This window comes from Drosophila pseudoobscura, chromosome X (genome assembly GCF_009870125.1).
Source record: "Drosophila pseudoobscura strain MV-25-SWS-2005 chromosome X, UCI_Dpse_MV25, whole genome shotgun sequence".
In the NCBI taxonomy this organism is placed as follows: domain Eukaryota; kingdom Metazoa; phylum Arthropoda; class Insecta; order Diptera; family Drosophilidae; genus Drosophila; species Drosophila pseudoobscura.
The window spans coordinates 6,984,088-7,001,922 of NC_046683.1; the positions used below are offsets into that span (position 1 = coordinate 6,984,088).

Here is a 17,835-nt window from a genome sequence, read left to right on the forward strand (position 1 = left end):
TACATATGTAAGTAGGTGGCGTTCGCTGGGTGCCTTAGATTGAGTAATTAAATGGCAAAAATTTTGAATTGCATCGCCCACATCCCATCAAAGTTAATTCCCACAATGGTCGGGATTGGTAACATTCTATATAAAGATTCTAGGGAATAGAGAGAGCGCACGGGATTGGATTCGGATAGGGAATAGCGAACAGGAAAAGGGGAAGAGAGAGGGAAGGCTATAAACCAACTATATTTCCATCGATGCAAGGCGTGGCTTCCACTCCCAAAATAAAACATTCGAAGGATATTTGGGGCTTCTATTTGGGGTTCGAAGACGAAGACTCCCTATGAATATTCGTCTGAAGCTGTCTGAGAATCGTTTTATAAAACAAAACAGGATAGAGTATGGTCACAGTCACAGAATGCATGCATTATTATTACTCCATCTACAAATGTCTGTCACTCTTAAGATCTCATGTTCTGATCAATTCCTGAACATCATCCTCCACGGCACAACTGGATCCATGTATACTATATTCAGCAAAATCTGAGAAATGTTTAATTTAATTTTTTGATTTATTAACTCAATTTTCATTTGAATATATTCCCCATGCCAGATCACAAAATGGCTTAAAATTTGTTCTCTATGCGAGAATATCATTTAGACATTTTCCAACACATCCATTGAGTATTCAAATAGCAATGCTACATTTCCGGATATCATTATCCGCTGCATTGATGGGAAATCTTCACCAGTGAACAGTGCTATAATTTTGAACCTTTTCCTAGTGCTCCAGCTGTCGGAATTGTACTAAAATAATAGGGAATTTATCATGCAATTATGATTAGTTAGTCTGTAAAGGAAATACCATTGAGCTTGTAGCAATTTCATGACATTATTTATTTATTATATGCTGGCAAACACTTAAGTTATTCATATCCAAAGGATATAACATTCTAAGAATCGTATTTATGAAAATTCCATGGAATCCGTACACAGCACATACTCCTACTCGTCCTCCTACCGGGGCTCGTATGTATTCGAAATATTAATGGATCTTCTTCACATTTTCCATAAGAAGGGGAGACAAGTGGAGCTCTAGAGTGTCCTGGGGATGTTTCTTTTCGGGCTTAAGATGTGGACGTTACCCCGGCAATGGCCTATGCCTCCAGCCTCCCCTTTGGTGCGTGCCTGCTGTCCCAGAACGGATATTTGCGTTGTCATATCAAAGTCCCATATGCCCCGTAAACGGCGTCGCAAAGTGTCATCAAGGCCTAGGGGCGAATCGGTTGATGCCATCAAATATAGCCATGCCCAAAACACACACACACACACACAGTGTGCTGTTGGCTCCATCCACGGATGTGGTGTACATAGAGAGACGAACGGACAGACGGACGGACGGACGCATAAAGGCAAAGGAATAAACGAGATGTGATAATAAAATACAAAACCAATAAAGGAAAGAGCTCTTTTCACTTCACTTGCTTACCAAGAGTCGTTCGGGCACATCAACAGCCCAGCCCCTTGCCCCAAGGAGCACAGCACAGCACAGCACCCATCCGCACACCACCAGCACCCCATATACACCCATCATCCTGCCCCCCCTGACAGTTGGGTGCAAAGACTTCCGCCGCATGTCAAAAATTGAGAAAAGCCTACGGTTATTTCAATGAATTCATGGCTGTCGAACCATGGCCAGGAGCTCGAAAGAAGAAAGCCCTGCTATCCTCTAATACCGGGTCAGGGGAGAATGGTGGGGGGGTGGGGATGGCAGGCAGTGGATCATCATTTTTTATTTTCCGCCTGAGCCCCGGCCCTGTGCCGAACAGCAGAGCAACCGAATGTGGAGAAGTAAGTACCCAACTCGGCCAAATGCCAATGATGGTTGCCCTTGCCACCCACAGCCCACCATTTTCTCCTTCTCCATCCACGACCACCTCTCTGCCACTTTCTACATCTATCTCCCTTAAGTGTGTGTATGTGTGTGTGTGTGCGTGTGTTACTTTTATTTTCGCTATCAGCCATTTAACAACATCAACAGAACCCACCCACAAGCACACACACACACACACACACTCTCTCCCATCGCATTATTTTCCTCAGTCGCAAAAGATACATATTCATATGTCACCTCCGCCTCCACGCTCAACGCTCCACACTCAACCCTCAAGCATCCAAGCATCCGTTCGTCCGTCTGTCGTTCCGCTGGGTTGTCCGTCCGTCAACTGTCAAGCTTAGTGATGCCTGCCAGGCTGTCAGGGATATACACAACATTTTGTTTGTTTTTTTTTAATAACCAGATCCACGGATGTCTAAAGCAAGTGAGTCTAAAAGTAAATTGCTTCAGTTTCTTTTGGTATGCAAAGAATATATAGAAATTGCATCGAGAAACGCGGCAGCTATTGATTACCCTATAAGCCAGAAAGAGACTTTGACCTCCAATACATAATTCGCCAAAAGAAAGCGATCCCATGAATCAAATTCAAATTCCTTTTTTAGAGCCATTTAGATATTCTTTTAAATCTCAAAAATATACCTACCTGGTATATAAAGTGAGTTGAATATATTTCATTCATATATTATACATTTCTTAAGTCTCTCACAAAGGTGGTCAAGTCTTCAAGCTAGGCTATTCTTTCACGAGAGTCTTGGGATTTAAATATTATATCAGGTTAGTTGTAATACAACTCGTATAGGCGTCGAAGAGTAACATTTGGAATCTTTAAAATTGGCAGTGGTGTTCGATATATTGCGAGGACTACTGTTGGGTGCATACTCCATCGCTTACCATGGTAGCCACTTACCCACCTGTCTACCAGGTGTGGGCCCAGTGCCAAATTTCCAGTCCCCTAACTCGAATTCCCCCCCAAAAATTGGCACAACTGGTGGCTCAGGCCATTGGCACCCACTATACCTACCTCCACTTCCCCTCACTCCCCGCCCCCCCACACCCTATGAAGCGTTTGTCAGTTGCCGTTTGACCTGCGCCTCTTGCTCTCCTCCGCTATGGTTTCCCTTCCTTCTTTTTATCTGAAAGGGTGTTTACCTTTAACGCGTTGTGTACATGGATATGTCGGGTATCGGGTGTCGGATGCCGCAGTGGGTGGTTTGAGCTGTTTTCTGGGCGGGTGGGTCGGTGGGCTGCTCTGTCCGCTGCTGGCTGTTGCCTGGGCAGCATCTTTGGTAGATTTTTGAATATATTATATATGCAAAGTATTCGTGAATTGGTTTTTTCGCTTATCCAACTGCCAATTTTCTATATTGTATGTGTAAGTGTTTGTGTATCTGTGTGTGTGTATGTGTGTGTTTGAGCCGCCTGTCGGAGTTATCTTATGGCAATTTCGCAAAGAGGGCGCCCCGGCAGTCAACTCACGGCCCATTTTGCACATCTTCCACCACACCACACCAATCCACATGCCACACGCCACACCACCTTTAACTCCCACTTTAGCCTTCAGCCATCAGCCATCAGCTACCCACCCACCCACTCAACCATCCACCCACCCATGAAGAACCCCTCTCCGTACCCCTCTTTTCACGTCAATATCGCCTGTTATTTAAAATGGGTTTCGTTTCTCAATGTTTCTGTTGCTGTTGTTGTTTCTTGCGTTATTGTTATGCTTACGCTTTGCAAAAAAAAAAAAAAAATTTAACGACAAAGGGGCAAGGGGCATGGGGCATGACGGGGGAGAGGTGAGGTGGAACGCTCTAATCCCAAAAAAGAGAAAAGGGACTTGGTGCGGAAGCCAAAGATAACATTTTTGCACAATTCTCTGGTGTCATTTCCATGCACATGCCAATTGATGTGTTTTTACTTTCGCCATCCCACCAGCCACCCTCTCCACCTCCATCTCTCATCCCCACCCTCTCTCGCACAGCCTTGGCAACCGCCAACAAACAGCAGGGCAGAAGCAGAAGACCAGGCTGAAGAGCAGAAGCTTAAGATTAGGACCAGCCAGCGATTCCAAAAAAACGAAGTTCGAATACCCTCCAAAGGAAAATCCAGGCCAGAGATGGAGTAGGAGATACACAAGGCCCCCAAGTACATTCCCACTGATGATTGATTACTGAAATTTTATTGAAAATATTAATAAGTATCATTAAACTCTTTCTTGAACAATTTCTAATTGAAACATCATTCAATATCATTATTTATCGATCATGTTGATCAACATTTATGGGTGTTTTTGGTGTCAAACTGAATGCCGAAAGGCGTGTACCCCTGCAGCCTTCAGGCAAAGATTTACCTTTGCTGTCGATGTTGTAGCTTCGGGCTGCCGAACCAACCAAATCGTCAGCATCAGCATCATCATCATCTCCTTCAGCATCGGCAACAAACAAATCCTAGCCAACAGCAGCCGCACCCCACCCACACTGGCAGGGAGACACACATACAATTACAATTACAATCTGAACCACATTTATGCGTCCATTGCGGATTACTTTTCTTCTTGATAAAAAAAATCCCAGGAAGATGGGAGAAGCAGCTGCAGAAGCCCGGTAAATACAGTAAATATGTACAGAAAATCGATTACTCAATAACCCATGGCTGATGGGTCAAGTGCGAGAGAGGTTCAACCCATTTGGGAGCCATCCTCGTGCGAGGGCAATCCTAATCGAATCCATCGATAACTTACCATCGACCACTTCACATATGCAACTCTGGGAACACAAGCGCCAAAGATAGACGCTTGTGAGTAAATGAAAACTCAATTGATGTATGATACTTTTCAAGTGTGCGACTGCTTTGCCAGCGACTCCTCTGGCTCTCCTGGCTGTAGCCACTCTCGAGTCACGTTCAGATTTATTACCTTTAACATTTTTGTGCGCTAACAAGTTTATTCTGGCCAAGAGAAGAGAAGAGCTTGCTGCAGACGGGGCTGTGGTGTTGTGTGCTCTATGGTGTGTGGTTGCGATGGGACCCCTGTTGATGTGTGCATACAAAGCGAGTGCATAAATGCTAACGAACTAACTAACCCACGGACTCCCCCGTCCCCCTGAGGAAATCTCTGTGTATGTATATGTATATATATATGTGTATGTGTGCTATTTGTGTGTGTGTGCATACTTATAAGCGTCGTCCTCAATCACATGTCAAGCAACACGCTTTGCGGTGTTTCATTTTTGTGCTGGGGCCTCCAAAGAGAGACAGAGACTGTCATGGGGACAGTCAGCGGGCAAATACTCGTACATATGAGATACACACAGAGAGGAAAAAAAAGAAGAGAAGAGAGGAGAGGAGAGAACAAAGAGTAAGAGGGGCGTAGAGGGGTTGAACAGTACTCGTATGTAATAGCAATCCTTATATGCCACGGCTTATGTGCACATACATACATATATAAACCATATATGCATGTATGTATGTATATCCTACTGCTCTTTTGTCCTAGTTGGGTCCTCGCTAACCACAGCCATCTAACCATCCAACCATCCAGCTACCACTCACCCAAGCAAGGCCCAGTCCCTGTCCCCGTCCCTGTCCCTGTCCCTGCCTCCCAGCATCAGACCCAATCCGAGACCCAGTCCCATGGCGCCAGAGCGACTCGAACGGAGGACAGTGCTGAGCATTCCTGTCGCTTCCACTCATGTAAGCAAAAATACTCGTAAGAGGAGAGAAAACAAAAAAGAAAACGACGTCCGCCGGCAAGGCCCAGGACCAGACACACACAGATGCCATTTGCAGCACCTGGATGGACTGGCGGCTGCCATTTCTTGCAAAAATATATCCATGCCGAACCGAAGCCCCAAGCCCATTGGCAGGCGGCAGGTGGCAGTCGACACTACCCTCCTCCTGCATTGGAGATGGGAGCGTGAGAAGGTGGATGGACATTTCTTGAGTGCTTTCGTGAGTGTCCTCTGAATGTCCCATCGTCCTAAACACACACACACACACATGGAATACAGATCCTATCATACATGTAGTATCGCCCTTCCCCCCACCCCACCGTCCAGCCCACACCCCTCGAGGCTTTCCTTTTCTTCCACATCAATTCGTGAGTGGATCCGTGCTTTCATTCGCCTGCTCTTGGCCATCGAACACGAGCACTGTCCTCTATGTGTCCTACCATCACACATGCCACTAGCTATACCACCACCCACCACCACCACCCCTTTTTAGTGGATGGGTGCACGAGTATGTGGCAAGTGGGAGGGTGGCGGGTGGGGAGGGCGTGGGGTTGGACTGCTTTGAGTGCCAGACAGCGCGACCGGCAACAACAATGAGTGGAGATCTTTGCTAGGGAATGGGAATAATGGGGGCTTGGGCTGCGATGTGCGGTGCAGTATGTGAGTGGGTGGGAAGGCGGGGGTGGCGGCGGTGGTGAGCAAATTGAGTGGGCGAGGAATTAAAATTTCAACATGACTGCCGCCATGATGCTTCGCTGGCCACACACACACTTTCTCACAGGGAAAGAGAGAACATACACATGTGTAGCATCTCATATGCGAGGGCGGGGGTTGACAGTGGTGGCGCGGGGTGGGTTTTTGGCATTTGCTGTCACACACACACAGGCACACATATACCCACCCACCCACACACAAGGGGGAACATGCATACACACATATATGGGGGGATTATGTGCGTGTGTGAATGGGTCTACTTTCACAGTAAGTATCCAGTGAACCGTTAGGACGCTGGCTTCTGCCGGCAGCCATGATGTCTTTTGTGGCCATCAGGGATGTTCTGTGTGTGTGCTCCACCGCTGCCCTCGCACCAACCCCCCTCCCCAACCGTCGAACCACACACAATCTCCAACCATTAGTTGTCTCCAGCTCTCCTTCGGGTTGGGGTGGGGGAGGGTGCTCGCTGGATGGTGCGATAGGTGTGGGTGGTTTGCCCACGTCGATAGGTGGAATGTGTTTGTGTTTCCCTCCCGTCAGTGGTTCCCCCTGGGGGCCACAAATGTCTGTGTGTGTGTGTGTGTGTGTGTTTATGTCGATATGCCAAAAATGTAACTTTAAATTGATTGCATTTCTTTGTAGCTGCCACTGTTTCCTCGCACACTCCACTCGTCCTGCTCGATGATGATGATGATGATGCGTGGCCAAGTTCATTTTATTTATTACCGCCGCGCCTCGACTGAGCAAACATTCACCAAATTCCTCCTCAAAGGATATCCCCCTCCCCGCCATACGAGCCTGTACATCCATATACAACGCTCTCGGTTTGTGCGGTTCTGGCGAGGCCATTCCTGGAGCCCTGAAACCAAACTATTCGCACGCTTTGTGTTGGATCAAACACATTCCATGCAGGAGCTTTTGGGGCAAATCGCATCTGAAGGATATGGCATAGAGGAATTCCTTCTCCTCAGCCCCAAAAACGAGGTACAACTATGCACAACGAAATATTATAGACTCTAAGGGGAGGAGTAATATAATGTATCAGAAATACCTTTGCGGAAAACTCACTGGCTTAATCTTTACTTCCAAATAATTTCCAAAAAAGAGATTTTTGCTGGAAATGAACTAAAAAGTACTTAATATTCATCGTTAATTCGAAATCTAAAGGGATCCCTAGTATTGCAATTTCTTATTCAGATAAAATATTGTTTTCCAAAATCTTTGATTGGAACGAAAATCGATGGTGAAACATCGTATTTCTGAAAAGCCTTCTAATACTTCTAAAGAATAGAAAACTACTATGAACCTCATGTGACTTGAAATATAAATTTGTATCTTCCATCTCTACTATATATCCTTGAGATTTGCCATTCGCTGCTCGAAAAGAGTTCCGCTTCTCAAATTATTATTCATAAATGGTAATCAGCATTTATTGTATGCCCAGTGACTCGCCATAAAACTAAATATAATCCACATAATGTATTACCCTATTATCCCTGTGATTCAGCAATTTAAGACGCATATATTAATCAACTATAGAAAATTATGGATACAAATATTTAAAAAATAAATAAATATTAGAATAACAATTTAATTATGTATTTTTAATATTTGTTGAATTTGATTCAATCCCAGAACTTGTCATTTTACAAACTTGTATACTTAAAATTTGTGGAATGCTGTCTCAGGGATATTCTAGTAATATCAGGATACCTACTATATAGTCCTAATGATGATGCGAATGGTATGAGAATAGTCCAAACTAATCCGTTGTGGGCCCAAAACTCAATGCAAATTACATTTTCGGCTGCATCTCCCGCTGAGATTGAGTGAAAGCCGCTGCATTCTCTCAATGCCTCTCTCCACTCCACTCCACTTTATGTCTGTCTGTGGCACAGACACGTGCAACGGTAGCCGCCGTGCCTTCCAATTAATTATACGTGCGCAAATACCTTAATCCGCAGATTCGCAATCAAAATTCGAGCGTCGAGCCGATGCTGCTGCCACTGCTGCCACTGTGCCCTGGAAAAAGATACAAAAGCCAACATTAATATGCAAACAACACACACACACACACACACACACAGAGAAAGAGAGAGCGACACACAGGGAGATACACACACATACAATATAGAAGAGGGCAAGGGGAGCAGATACATGAGGGTCTCATCAGTTGGTCTGTGGTTGAGGGAAGGGTTAGGATCGAGGGTCATGCTCAGCAAGGGTCTCCGGTCCCATCTCCTTGGTGTCTGCAATCTGCAGTCGAGCCTAACAAGGGATATCCCCTGATTTGGTCCTCTTCATTTGCGGTGGATTGGCCCAACAGTCCAACCCTTTGCAACCTCATACTCATACTCATACTCATAGTATGCCTGTCGAGGAGCGGCCTAATGATTGATTTGCTTGCATATGAAAACAGATTTTCGTTATAATGGGTTTCTCAGCGGAATATGGAGTTGAAAAAGTGCGAGACAGTGTAGGAAATAGAGATCTGTGGATAGTTATATGAAAGGATCTCCCTATATTTATAGATTTCTTATGTATATAACGAATGAGGAACTTAAAGCTTCTTATAGCGGGATTCCTCAGGGGATTGATAGAGTTACGAACGGATGTAAACCATAACAAGTCCCATCGATAAGAACAGCTAATTAAATGGGCTTAAACTCAGAAGAATGTTTCAAACTATTCGATTTTTGACTGGATTACAGATTGGAAAATTTCGAATATATAATGGACAAATTATACATCATGAAACCATAAGAAATTTCTGACTTTGAGAGGTAAATTTCACTAAAGAAAGAAGAAAATGGATCTCTTTCAACAAAATAGCAACTTCATAAGGAACAAATCTATTCAATATTTCGTTTCGCCCTCGTTTTGTTTTGCTTTTCCACTTAACGCTTTGATAAATCAATTAAAGAAACTATTGAATAAAATCGGAGTAACAGGTGCTAAAATTTTGTATCTAAGATGCAGAACCTTCCGTTGGAAGTGGCTCATCCGAATGCACATTCAGCTTTCGATCGCAGATTCGGATTCACAACGACAGTGACATATGCATGTATGGATATGTATGGGTGCACACATGGATAGATAGATATATCTATAGATAGATAGATATGGAGAGACAGTGGCAGGTACAGATACACGATAACAAAGTGTGCAGAGCCAATTTCGATACGCAATCAATAATTCTAATCAAGTGCGATTGGCAATAGTTGCCGCTGCCGCTGCATAAAACTTGTGTGGCAGGCAGCTTCCTTTGTTGCCCCGTGACTTTCCTCGCGAATCGCGACGTAGGGGCCCATAAATATCTATCAACTCTGCTTCTCCGGGTATCTGTGTCTCTGTGCGACATGACCGTAAAAAACATCGTTTGTCCATGGGGGTGCCACCTTTCCGCGCGCCGTGCCACTCGGCGGTGGAAAAAGGGTAACAGCAAACGCCATCAAACTGCCATCGTTTCGGTATGTAAATCAACTTTCATTGTTCGACAGAATCACATTTGAATGCTTACAAAATAATAAATTATCAAACAAAAAAAAACGCAGCATAAGGGCAGAGGCAGAGAAAAAAAAATTGCAATTGCAAAAAAAAAAAAAAGATATTGTGTTACCCCTAACCCCTGAGCACCCAGGAGGACACCACACTAACACCAACCCAACCCAACCCCCCAGCGAAGGCAGCCCAGCAGCCCAAAGTCGCGAACCGTACGGAACGGAAAACCCGAATCGAAGGACCATCCATCCCATGGCAGGAGCAATCAGAAATACGCATCCTGACATTTGCATGCTGCGCGGCCTTGTCAGGGGAAGGGGAAGGGGTACCACAGAAAGGTCAGGGGAAGGGGTCGTCAAAGGGGTAGGGTAGGGTAGGGTAGGGTAGGGTGTCGGTCTCGGCGTCGGGGTAAATGCCTAATGGAAATTTGACACACAAATCTCATATAAAACAAAAAAACCAAAAGAGTGAAGAAGAGTGAAATGCAAAATGCGCATTTGTATCTTTTGTGCCCGATGTATCTTCCTATCTATCTATCCATCCGTCGATGCTGTCTATCCGCGATCCGCCCGTTCGACGTTCGACGTTCAACGTTCGACGTTCGAGGGGATTGCGGCCAGGGCAACGCATAAATCGCAATGTTGCCAAAATGGGATAACAACCTCGGATAAACATGACACCCAACTGTCAATAGATATTTCGCGGTTGTTTCCATTATGTTGCACACGCGCGCTCAGGATGTATCTGAGAATGGAAATGGGAATGGAAATGAGAATGAGAATGGGAGATGGGTATGGAGATGGGTGGCATGTGTATGTGTGGCACAAATGGATGAGCATGCAGCTATTTGATTTATGTCAAAATTCAAACGAGCTACTCCTTTCAGTAGCAACCCCATTCCCCATCCCCATCCATCCATAACCATCCGTGTTATTTTGTTCTCGGATCCGTTCGGTGCGTTCGGTTCATCGATGCTTTTTTCCTGTCTTCTGCTGGATGCTGTCGCTGGAGGAGGATGTTCGCGGCGCACAGATTCTTATCATTAATCAGGGGCTTCGTCAATAAATGTCAGCCTTGTGAAATTTCAATTTCACACCGAAACAACCTCGACATTTACCAATTGACGAAATTGCCAATTGTCAGTGTGCTATCTGTATCTGGGCTATCGCATGGATCCTATCGCGCGACGAAGCGGGAAGAATCGCATTCGCGGATTGACATCTTTATTGGGCCATCGGATTGTAACGGTAATGGTATTTCCTATCCAGTAAGTCTTTTGCTAGAATTGCTACTTGAAGATCTTTATTCGTATTTAGATTATCCATTGAATACTGGGAATATATAGTATGCTTTTCCCTTTATTCCTCTTTTCCAAAGGAAAATTCTGATCTTAAATTTGGACAAGTAATAGCTAAAATATTCCCAATGGAATGAATGCTTTTCCACCTTTCGATATAATACAAATTACAAAAATATTTGTATATAAATTGAGGAATGATGAGGAATCTTTTGATCAGATGTTTATAGGATCTTTCATATACCAGAGAATCATTTTACTCCTTAAATGAATTCAGTAATTAACAAACCTGTGGATACTAGAATGATTTTGACACTATTGTATCTGTGTTAAAAAAGAAACCAATCGATTGCTCTATAATATTTAATTACAATTTGGATAAAAGCATTGATTGTGGGGGATAACGGAACAGGTAAATCCTTGAATGAGTTCATTCAGCTTTTATTTGCTATTCCTATGGCAAGCTGTTTTTCTAATTAATCATTTCAAAGCATATCTAAAATGAATGAATGCCACACCCTTTTGAACCAATACCAAGAAGCCAAGAGCCAGCTCACATGCTCACACACATGAGGGAGTGGAGTCCTGGGCGGCCACATTATTGAACACATACGAGACAAGACGAAGCCCAACAATCGCCCCAACCGCCACACTCCACCCTCCACGGAAGCTGCAAGCACGGAGGCTGCTAGCCACAATTGCGAAACTGGTAAGGAACGGGGACTGTGGACTGGGGTTGGGGCTTTGCAATTAGGAGGAGCCACGAAGTCCTTACCTCGTCCTCGTCCTCGTCTTGGCATCGTCCTAGCATCGTCCTCGCATCGGTCGTCGTCTAAGCAATGTACGATGTTCCGAGAAGAACATGGGCCATCGCTATATACTCTCCTCGTACAGCTCGCACTTAACCATAAACTTTGGTCGCCGGCAACGCAGCTTCCAGTTAAATTACCACACATGCCACGCCCTCGCCACCCGCAACCGCCCACTGCCCAATACATGTGCAGAAGTGTGTGTGTGTGTGTGCCGCCAATTAAAAGCGGCATTAGAGCAGAGCAAGAGCTAGAGACGGGGCAAGTGCCCCGTGAAGATCCACCGAAAATTCCCAAGAACACAAGTGCGATTCGGAGCGGGATTTGAGCTTGGGGTCTGGGCTGTGGGCTGTGGGCTGTGGGGCGTGGGGCTTGGATGGCATGTACAGAATCTTCAAACCATAAATTTTGCTGAACCGAGAACTTCAACACAACACAAAAGTTCCAACAGCAAAGGAGCAGGAGGAACGATGAGGCAGAGGGCATGGTTTATCCACATCCGGCAGCATTCGCTAATGAATGCCCCAAATGGGTGGCACGGGGTGGCAAGGTTGCCTGGCATACCAGGTGGCCTTCCCAAACTAGTATTTGAACATATCCCCCAGCTTGAGGGCAAAACAGTCACGATGCGTCCAATCGAAGGCAAGTTCTGAGCACGCCCCAAACGAGGGGGCTGGGGTTCAGGGACTCATCCATAGATGAATAGATGGGGATAATACTCATATGCCTGGGTACATATTTATGGTGCAGTTGTAATTCAAACAATTGGATAGGTGGACTTACATATATTGTAGAGCAGGATTGGTGAGAAATTACACGAGTAGTATGCTGGAATCATCAAAGAACAAAATTAAGTAAGGCATAAATGAGTGGAAAATGTATGTGGAGAATGCAAGGAATCCTTTGAAAACCTTTAGAGAATGGATGGAAAATCTATAGAGAAAGGTCATCGAGAATCTAAATAGAACAAAGAGGTAAAAGCACTGAAATATATGAACAATTTATAACTATTTTTCGAGCATATGTAGATATAAGATGACAGACTTAAAAGTGTGGAAATTCACTGAGAGGATTTAGAATTTAGGAATCCAAAGATCTAAAGAAAAGCCATAAATCACAAATACGATATCGATAGACAATGGAAAGTTATCAACGGATTGTAGAGACCCAATAGATAATACATGGAAAACAATAGAGTTAAGTTAATTTGAGTTATTTCAAATATATGTCGCACATATTGGATATTTTCCTTTCAAGCTTTTAGCACCACCAGCATAATCCCTAAACGAAATACTTGTCAAAGCTACATCATGACAAACATCCAAAGAATGCAATCAATTAAATTTTTAAGGAGTTATTATAGGCGATTCCCCAATGATTTTTGCTAACCCCCCGAGGAGTCAGATTATAAACAGTTCCAACCAAAAGAGATTTCCATATACTCGCTTATATGTAGGGATATGTATGTGTATATGTGATGTACGAATCTCCACCTGTCCTGCTGTCGAATGATTGATATGGCCACTGTCCGACTGCGGTTCGGGGGGAGGTTACTGGATGGAATGTACACTGTTTTGCAGCAGCAACCCTAATCCGTATACACAGATACATTAGCCCATATATGTGTGTGCATATATTTATGTATATAAGGGATGCCAACCCCCCTCGCAGACACACACACACATACAGGGCACTCCCACGAAAGCTTGAAATTGAAAAGATAAACTTTTGCAGGCCAAAAACAACTGACAGAAGAACCCAACTGAACGGAACTGAATGGAGAAGAACGTCGCGGCACGGCACGGCACGGCACTGCATGGCACGTAACCCCAAACCAAAGGACACACCTGCTCCACAGCACCCCACCTCCCCCTTCGACTGGCACTTCTGGTGTGCTGCTGTACATAAGACACACACACACACACACACACACACACACACATATGTATGTATGAATGAGAGGAGAGGAGAAGCCATGTATCCATCCATGAGCACTCGTATGTATTGATGTTGGCAATCGGTTCGGCTGGGCTCTGCGCGTGTGTTCCACTTGGGTTTTCGCAATGCCACTGATAACAATTCCACACACACACACACACACACACACACAGACTGGCACAGAAGTCGGTATGTGTGTGGCACATGATAAATGACAATGGGGCAGGGACAGACAGAGACAGCAAGCGTAAAAGGGAGTGAGAGAGGGAGATAGATAGAGAACGAAGAGTTGTCGGCCCCAACTACCCGACAGCTAAATCAACAGAGAAATCAACCCCCAACCAGAGCCACGACTAGGACCAGGACGAGGACCAGGACCAGGACCAAGACCAGGACCAAACATTAATAAAACTTTGGTTGCCTGCGTCCCATGTTCTGCTCCTGCTCCTGCTCCTCCTCCACCTTCAACCCCCTTCACAGACACTAAACTGATACTCAATTATCCACACCCACCCACACATCCCTACACCCACACCCACAGCCACACGTCGAAAGAGAGCAAGCGAGAGAGTATGTACTGTCTCATATGTATTGCGTGTGTGAGTGTGTGTTCGTGTGTATCCTAGCAGCCATTGCCATTGCCATCGCACATCCTTAGGCTGGTCCTCGCCCCAATGGCCAGCCAACTTCTGAAGGCTCTCGCCTGCATTTGGGGACCAGCCTAAATAATCTGTGGCTGCCACAGAGCCACGTTAGACGCTGATTTTTGAGAGTTGCCCCACTTAGGACCCATGTGTGCACCTCCATATGTGTGTGGGTGGGTGGGGTGGCTGGGTGGTGGGTTTATCCATATTTGGCTGCGCATGTTCCAAGTGTCTTGCGGGGGAAGGGCGTTGGGGGGACATACGTGACCAATGGAGTAATCCTCGACCAAATGCGCCAGCAATCCACGACGAACTTCACTCCTTATAAAAAGGGAATACAAATGCAAATTTTGGAGGTAAAAAATCAAAAGAACTGTATGGAAAAGTTTGGGATAAGATAAAAGAAGTATGGGATATAGATCAAACTGAATTTTAGAGAAAATTTAAGAGGCTAATAGCATATAATGGGATATATATTATAGGTTAATAGAATTTCATACGAATAATTTTAGTTAAGCAATAAAGGATAGATGGGGACAAGGAATCGGTCCACCAAGGAAATATAGTATAGAAAGAATGGATAGAATAGAATGCATAGATACCGAGGGGGAACGTTGTGAGTCGCTGCTAGGGCCGCTTCTTTCTGGGCGTTACAGTACCGGGTATAAACATGGGAAAAGATGGGAGATAGCTTATGATAGGATGGTATACAAAAGAGTATGGTAGGATAGAATATGAGGGAATAAACTAAAGTTGAATCGTCATTAATACTACTATGGGATTGGAGTCCATAATATGGAAGACTTTACATAGTTTTTAAATGAAAACAAAACAGCATCTTTTTTTTGAGTGTGCTATGTATCATCCAATGTCTTTATTCGTGGGGTCCATATACTTATTGGCCAAAAAGAGGATCCTCTGTGGATGATTCCTCGCGTGCTGCTTGGAACTCCTGCAGCGTCAGCCAGACGAGTCCCTTCTGCCTGTTGGGTGTCCCAGAAAAGGCTGAAAGGAATACGAGAAGAGGCAATGAAAACTATATAATAATCCAGAAATAAAACAATGAACTAATGCGATATTGATTGTAGATAGATATTGCATAAAAACGAATAATTTCAAAGTAGGAAATACAAGTTAAAGACATTTGTTTTCATCTAATTTCCTCTAAAACCCTCGTTGCTTGGGAAACGTATTCCCATGGGGCTGATTCTTCATAGATTCATGGCATAGTTAGAAGCACAGAATTCCTGTTTATGGAAACTCATTGAAAGTATTCCTTGGCATCAGTAAAAGACCGACCACATGCTCTTCTGTGGCTCGAGAGGCATGGCCTCCATCTCGTTATCAATTATGCAACATGCACAGACTCAGTTCCGACTGTATTCGCGGCATTGCCGGCATTCGGTGTCCGTCCTGTCAGGGTTACGGGTTACGGGTTAGGGGTTCCAGGGGTTACAGGTTCCTGGTTCCAGGGTCTCGTCTTATTTCTTAAATCTCGCTCGCTGAGGCGCTTGCGGCGTGAGCTAAAACATCTGCCCCTGTTTCGGTTGCCTGCCCCCCGGCCTCGGGTCTGTTTTCGGGGTCAGAGTTCGCTTGCCAGCCGTATATGCAAATTGGATGGGCGCGCTTATATTTATGAAAAATATGATGCGTACATTCGTTGTGTGTTTGTGTGTCTGCGAGTGAGTGAGTGAGTGAGTGCGTTGCTAAAAACTGGTGGCCAAGAGCAGGCCTATATACGCGTACTCGTACACTCCATAATTGCGGCCAAAAAAATTGTACGTAGAGCAGGGGGGGAGGTAGCGCGGCGGTAGGGGAGAGCCCAGAGCACGGTGGGTCTGGTCGCTGGCACATGAGCCGCTTTCGGATCAGCTCTCGTCTCGACGAACATTATTCCAGGCAAACTGCAAACAATAACAATCATGCATAAAATATAAAATATACAAAAGGAAACAGGCAAAAGGAAAAGAAAGAAGGAAGGAACAGATTGCCATCGCGCATACGCTGCGTTGGTTGTTGCTTGGAAAATTGAAAAGCGCTCGCAGATAGACAGCATAGACACGGCACACACACAAAGGGATGGCTTAGGACTTGGCTCTCGCCATATATTGGCGACGAGTGCGTGACACGGCACTCGGTGCACGAACACCGTCTGAGGAATCATACAAGAGGTTGCTTAGGCTCTGGTGAAAGATGAATGCTTCCAAAAGATCTCCAAAAGACCTCGTAAAATACCATCTTTAACGATTAATTTCGCCTATCATCTTCGAGAATGATGTGAGCCTGGAGGCCCGTCCTTTCCTTAAAAGAAACCTATTCCCATCCACTAGGGTTCTAGCCAGTCCTGCACTTGTTCTCATTACTACCTTTCAACCAAATTCAATACGCATACGAGTATATGGTATGGTAGGCCTTAAAGAGGGAGTTCTAGAAAAGTGCTCGTGAAATCACGAGCCATCGACTCACATCTCAGGCACATCCCTCAGATTTTCTGGGTATACAATGTGGATTTATATGTATTTTGCATACGCATACCTTTGCACACAAACAAACACTATTATCTAAGGCCATTATGCCCAGATTGATGTGCGTTCGAAGGCATTGGCTGGAGCTGGAGCTGGAGTTGGGGTTGGGGTTGGGGGCCACTTGGTCGTCAGGTTAGGCCCCAAAGAATGGGGTATATGCCCGGCAGGCTGGCAGACAGAGCCAGAGCATATTGCATGCTTCGCTGACCCGATAAAATGTCTTCCAGCCACCCACCGAAACCCATAAGACATCAGCAGCCGTTCCATCCGACCATCCGACCATCCTTCCATCAGCGTTCGAACTCCAGCTCTCGCATCGAGTGCCTGGTCCTCGAGTGCCTTTGATTTTTCTATTACGCTTTGGCTTTGGCAAATTGTGTGCTGCCTGACTTGGTGCTTCACCTGGAACAACACCAACAAACAACAATCGTTATAATAAATGCAAAATACAATCAGCAAAAGGCAAAAGCAAAGGCAAAGGACAAATCCGCGGGCCGCAGATTTGGATACTCTTGCGGATCGATCGCTTTCCTGGGTAGCAAATGATTTCTAGCTCTCAGATAAAAAGCTGCAGTATTCTCTAGAATATCTTTTCAGTAAAGGGATAGAAGAAGCTCCCCGATGTTTTGGTGCTCCTTTTCTGAAGTACAAACATCTTGACGAAATAGCAGCCTTGTACCTCTGAAAGGGTACATTCACGTTCAAATCTAAATCAAATATCTAAAGGGGGTAGAGACACTTTGATTTGCTTCCCATCCTTGAAGAAATGTTGTTTGCCAAATTAATTAACCAAAAAT

At 44.9% G+C, this 17,835-nt stretch overlaps 1 protein-coding gene across 1 annotated transcript; it reads left to right on the forward strand.

The window, feature by feature from the left end:
• Positions 1-5,574: 5,574 nt before the first annotated feature.
• On the forward strand, positions 5,575-7,445 carry LOC117184779 (uncharacterized). The gene is made up of 2 exons (XM_033383653.1): positions 5,575-5,830; positions 6,967-7,445. Exons 1-2 carry the CDS (start codon positions 5,714-5,716, stop codon positions 7,342-7,344), a joined length of 495 nt encoding a protein of 164 aa, XP_033239544.1. The 5' UTR covers positions 5,575-5,713; the 3' UTR covers positions 7,345-7,445.
• The last annotated feature ends 10,390 nt before the right edge of the window (positions 7,446-17,835 follow it).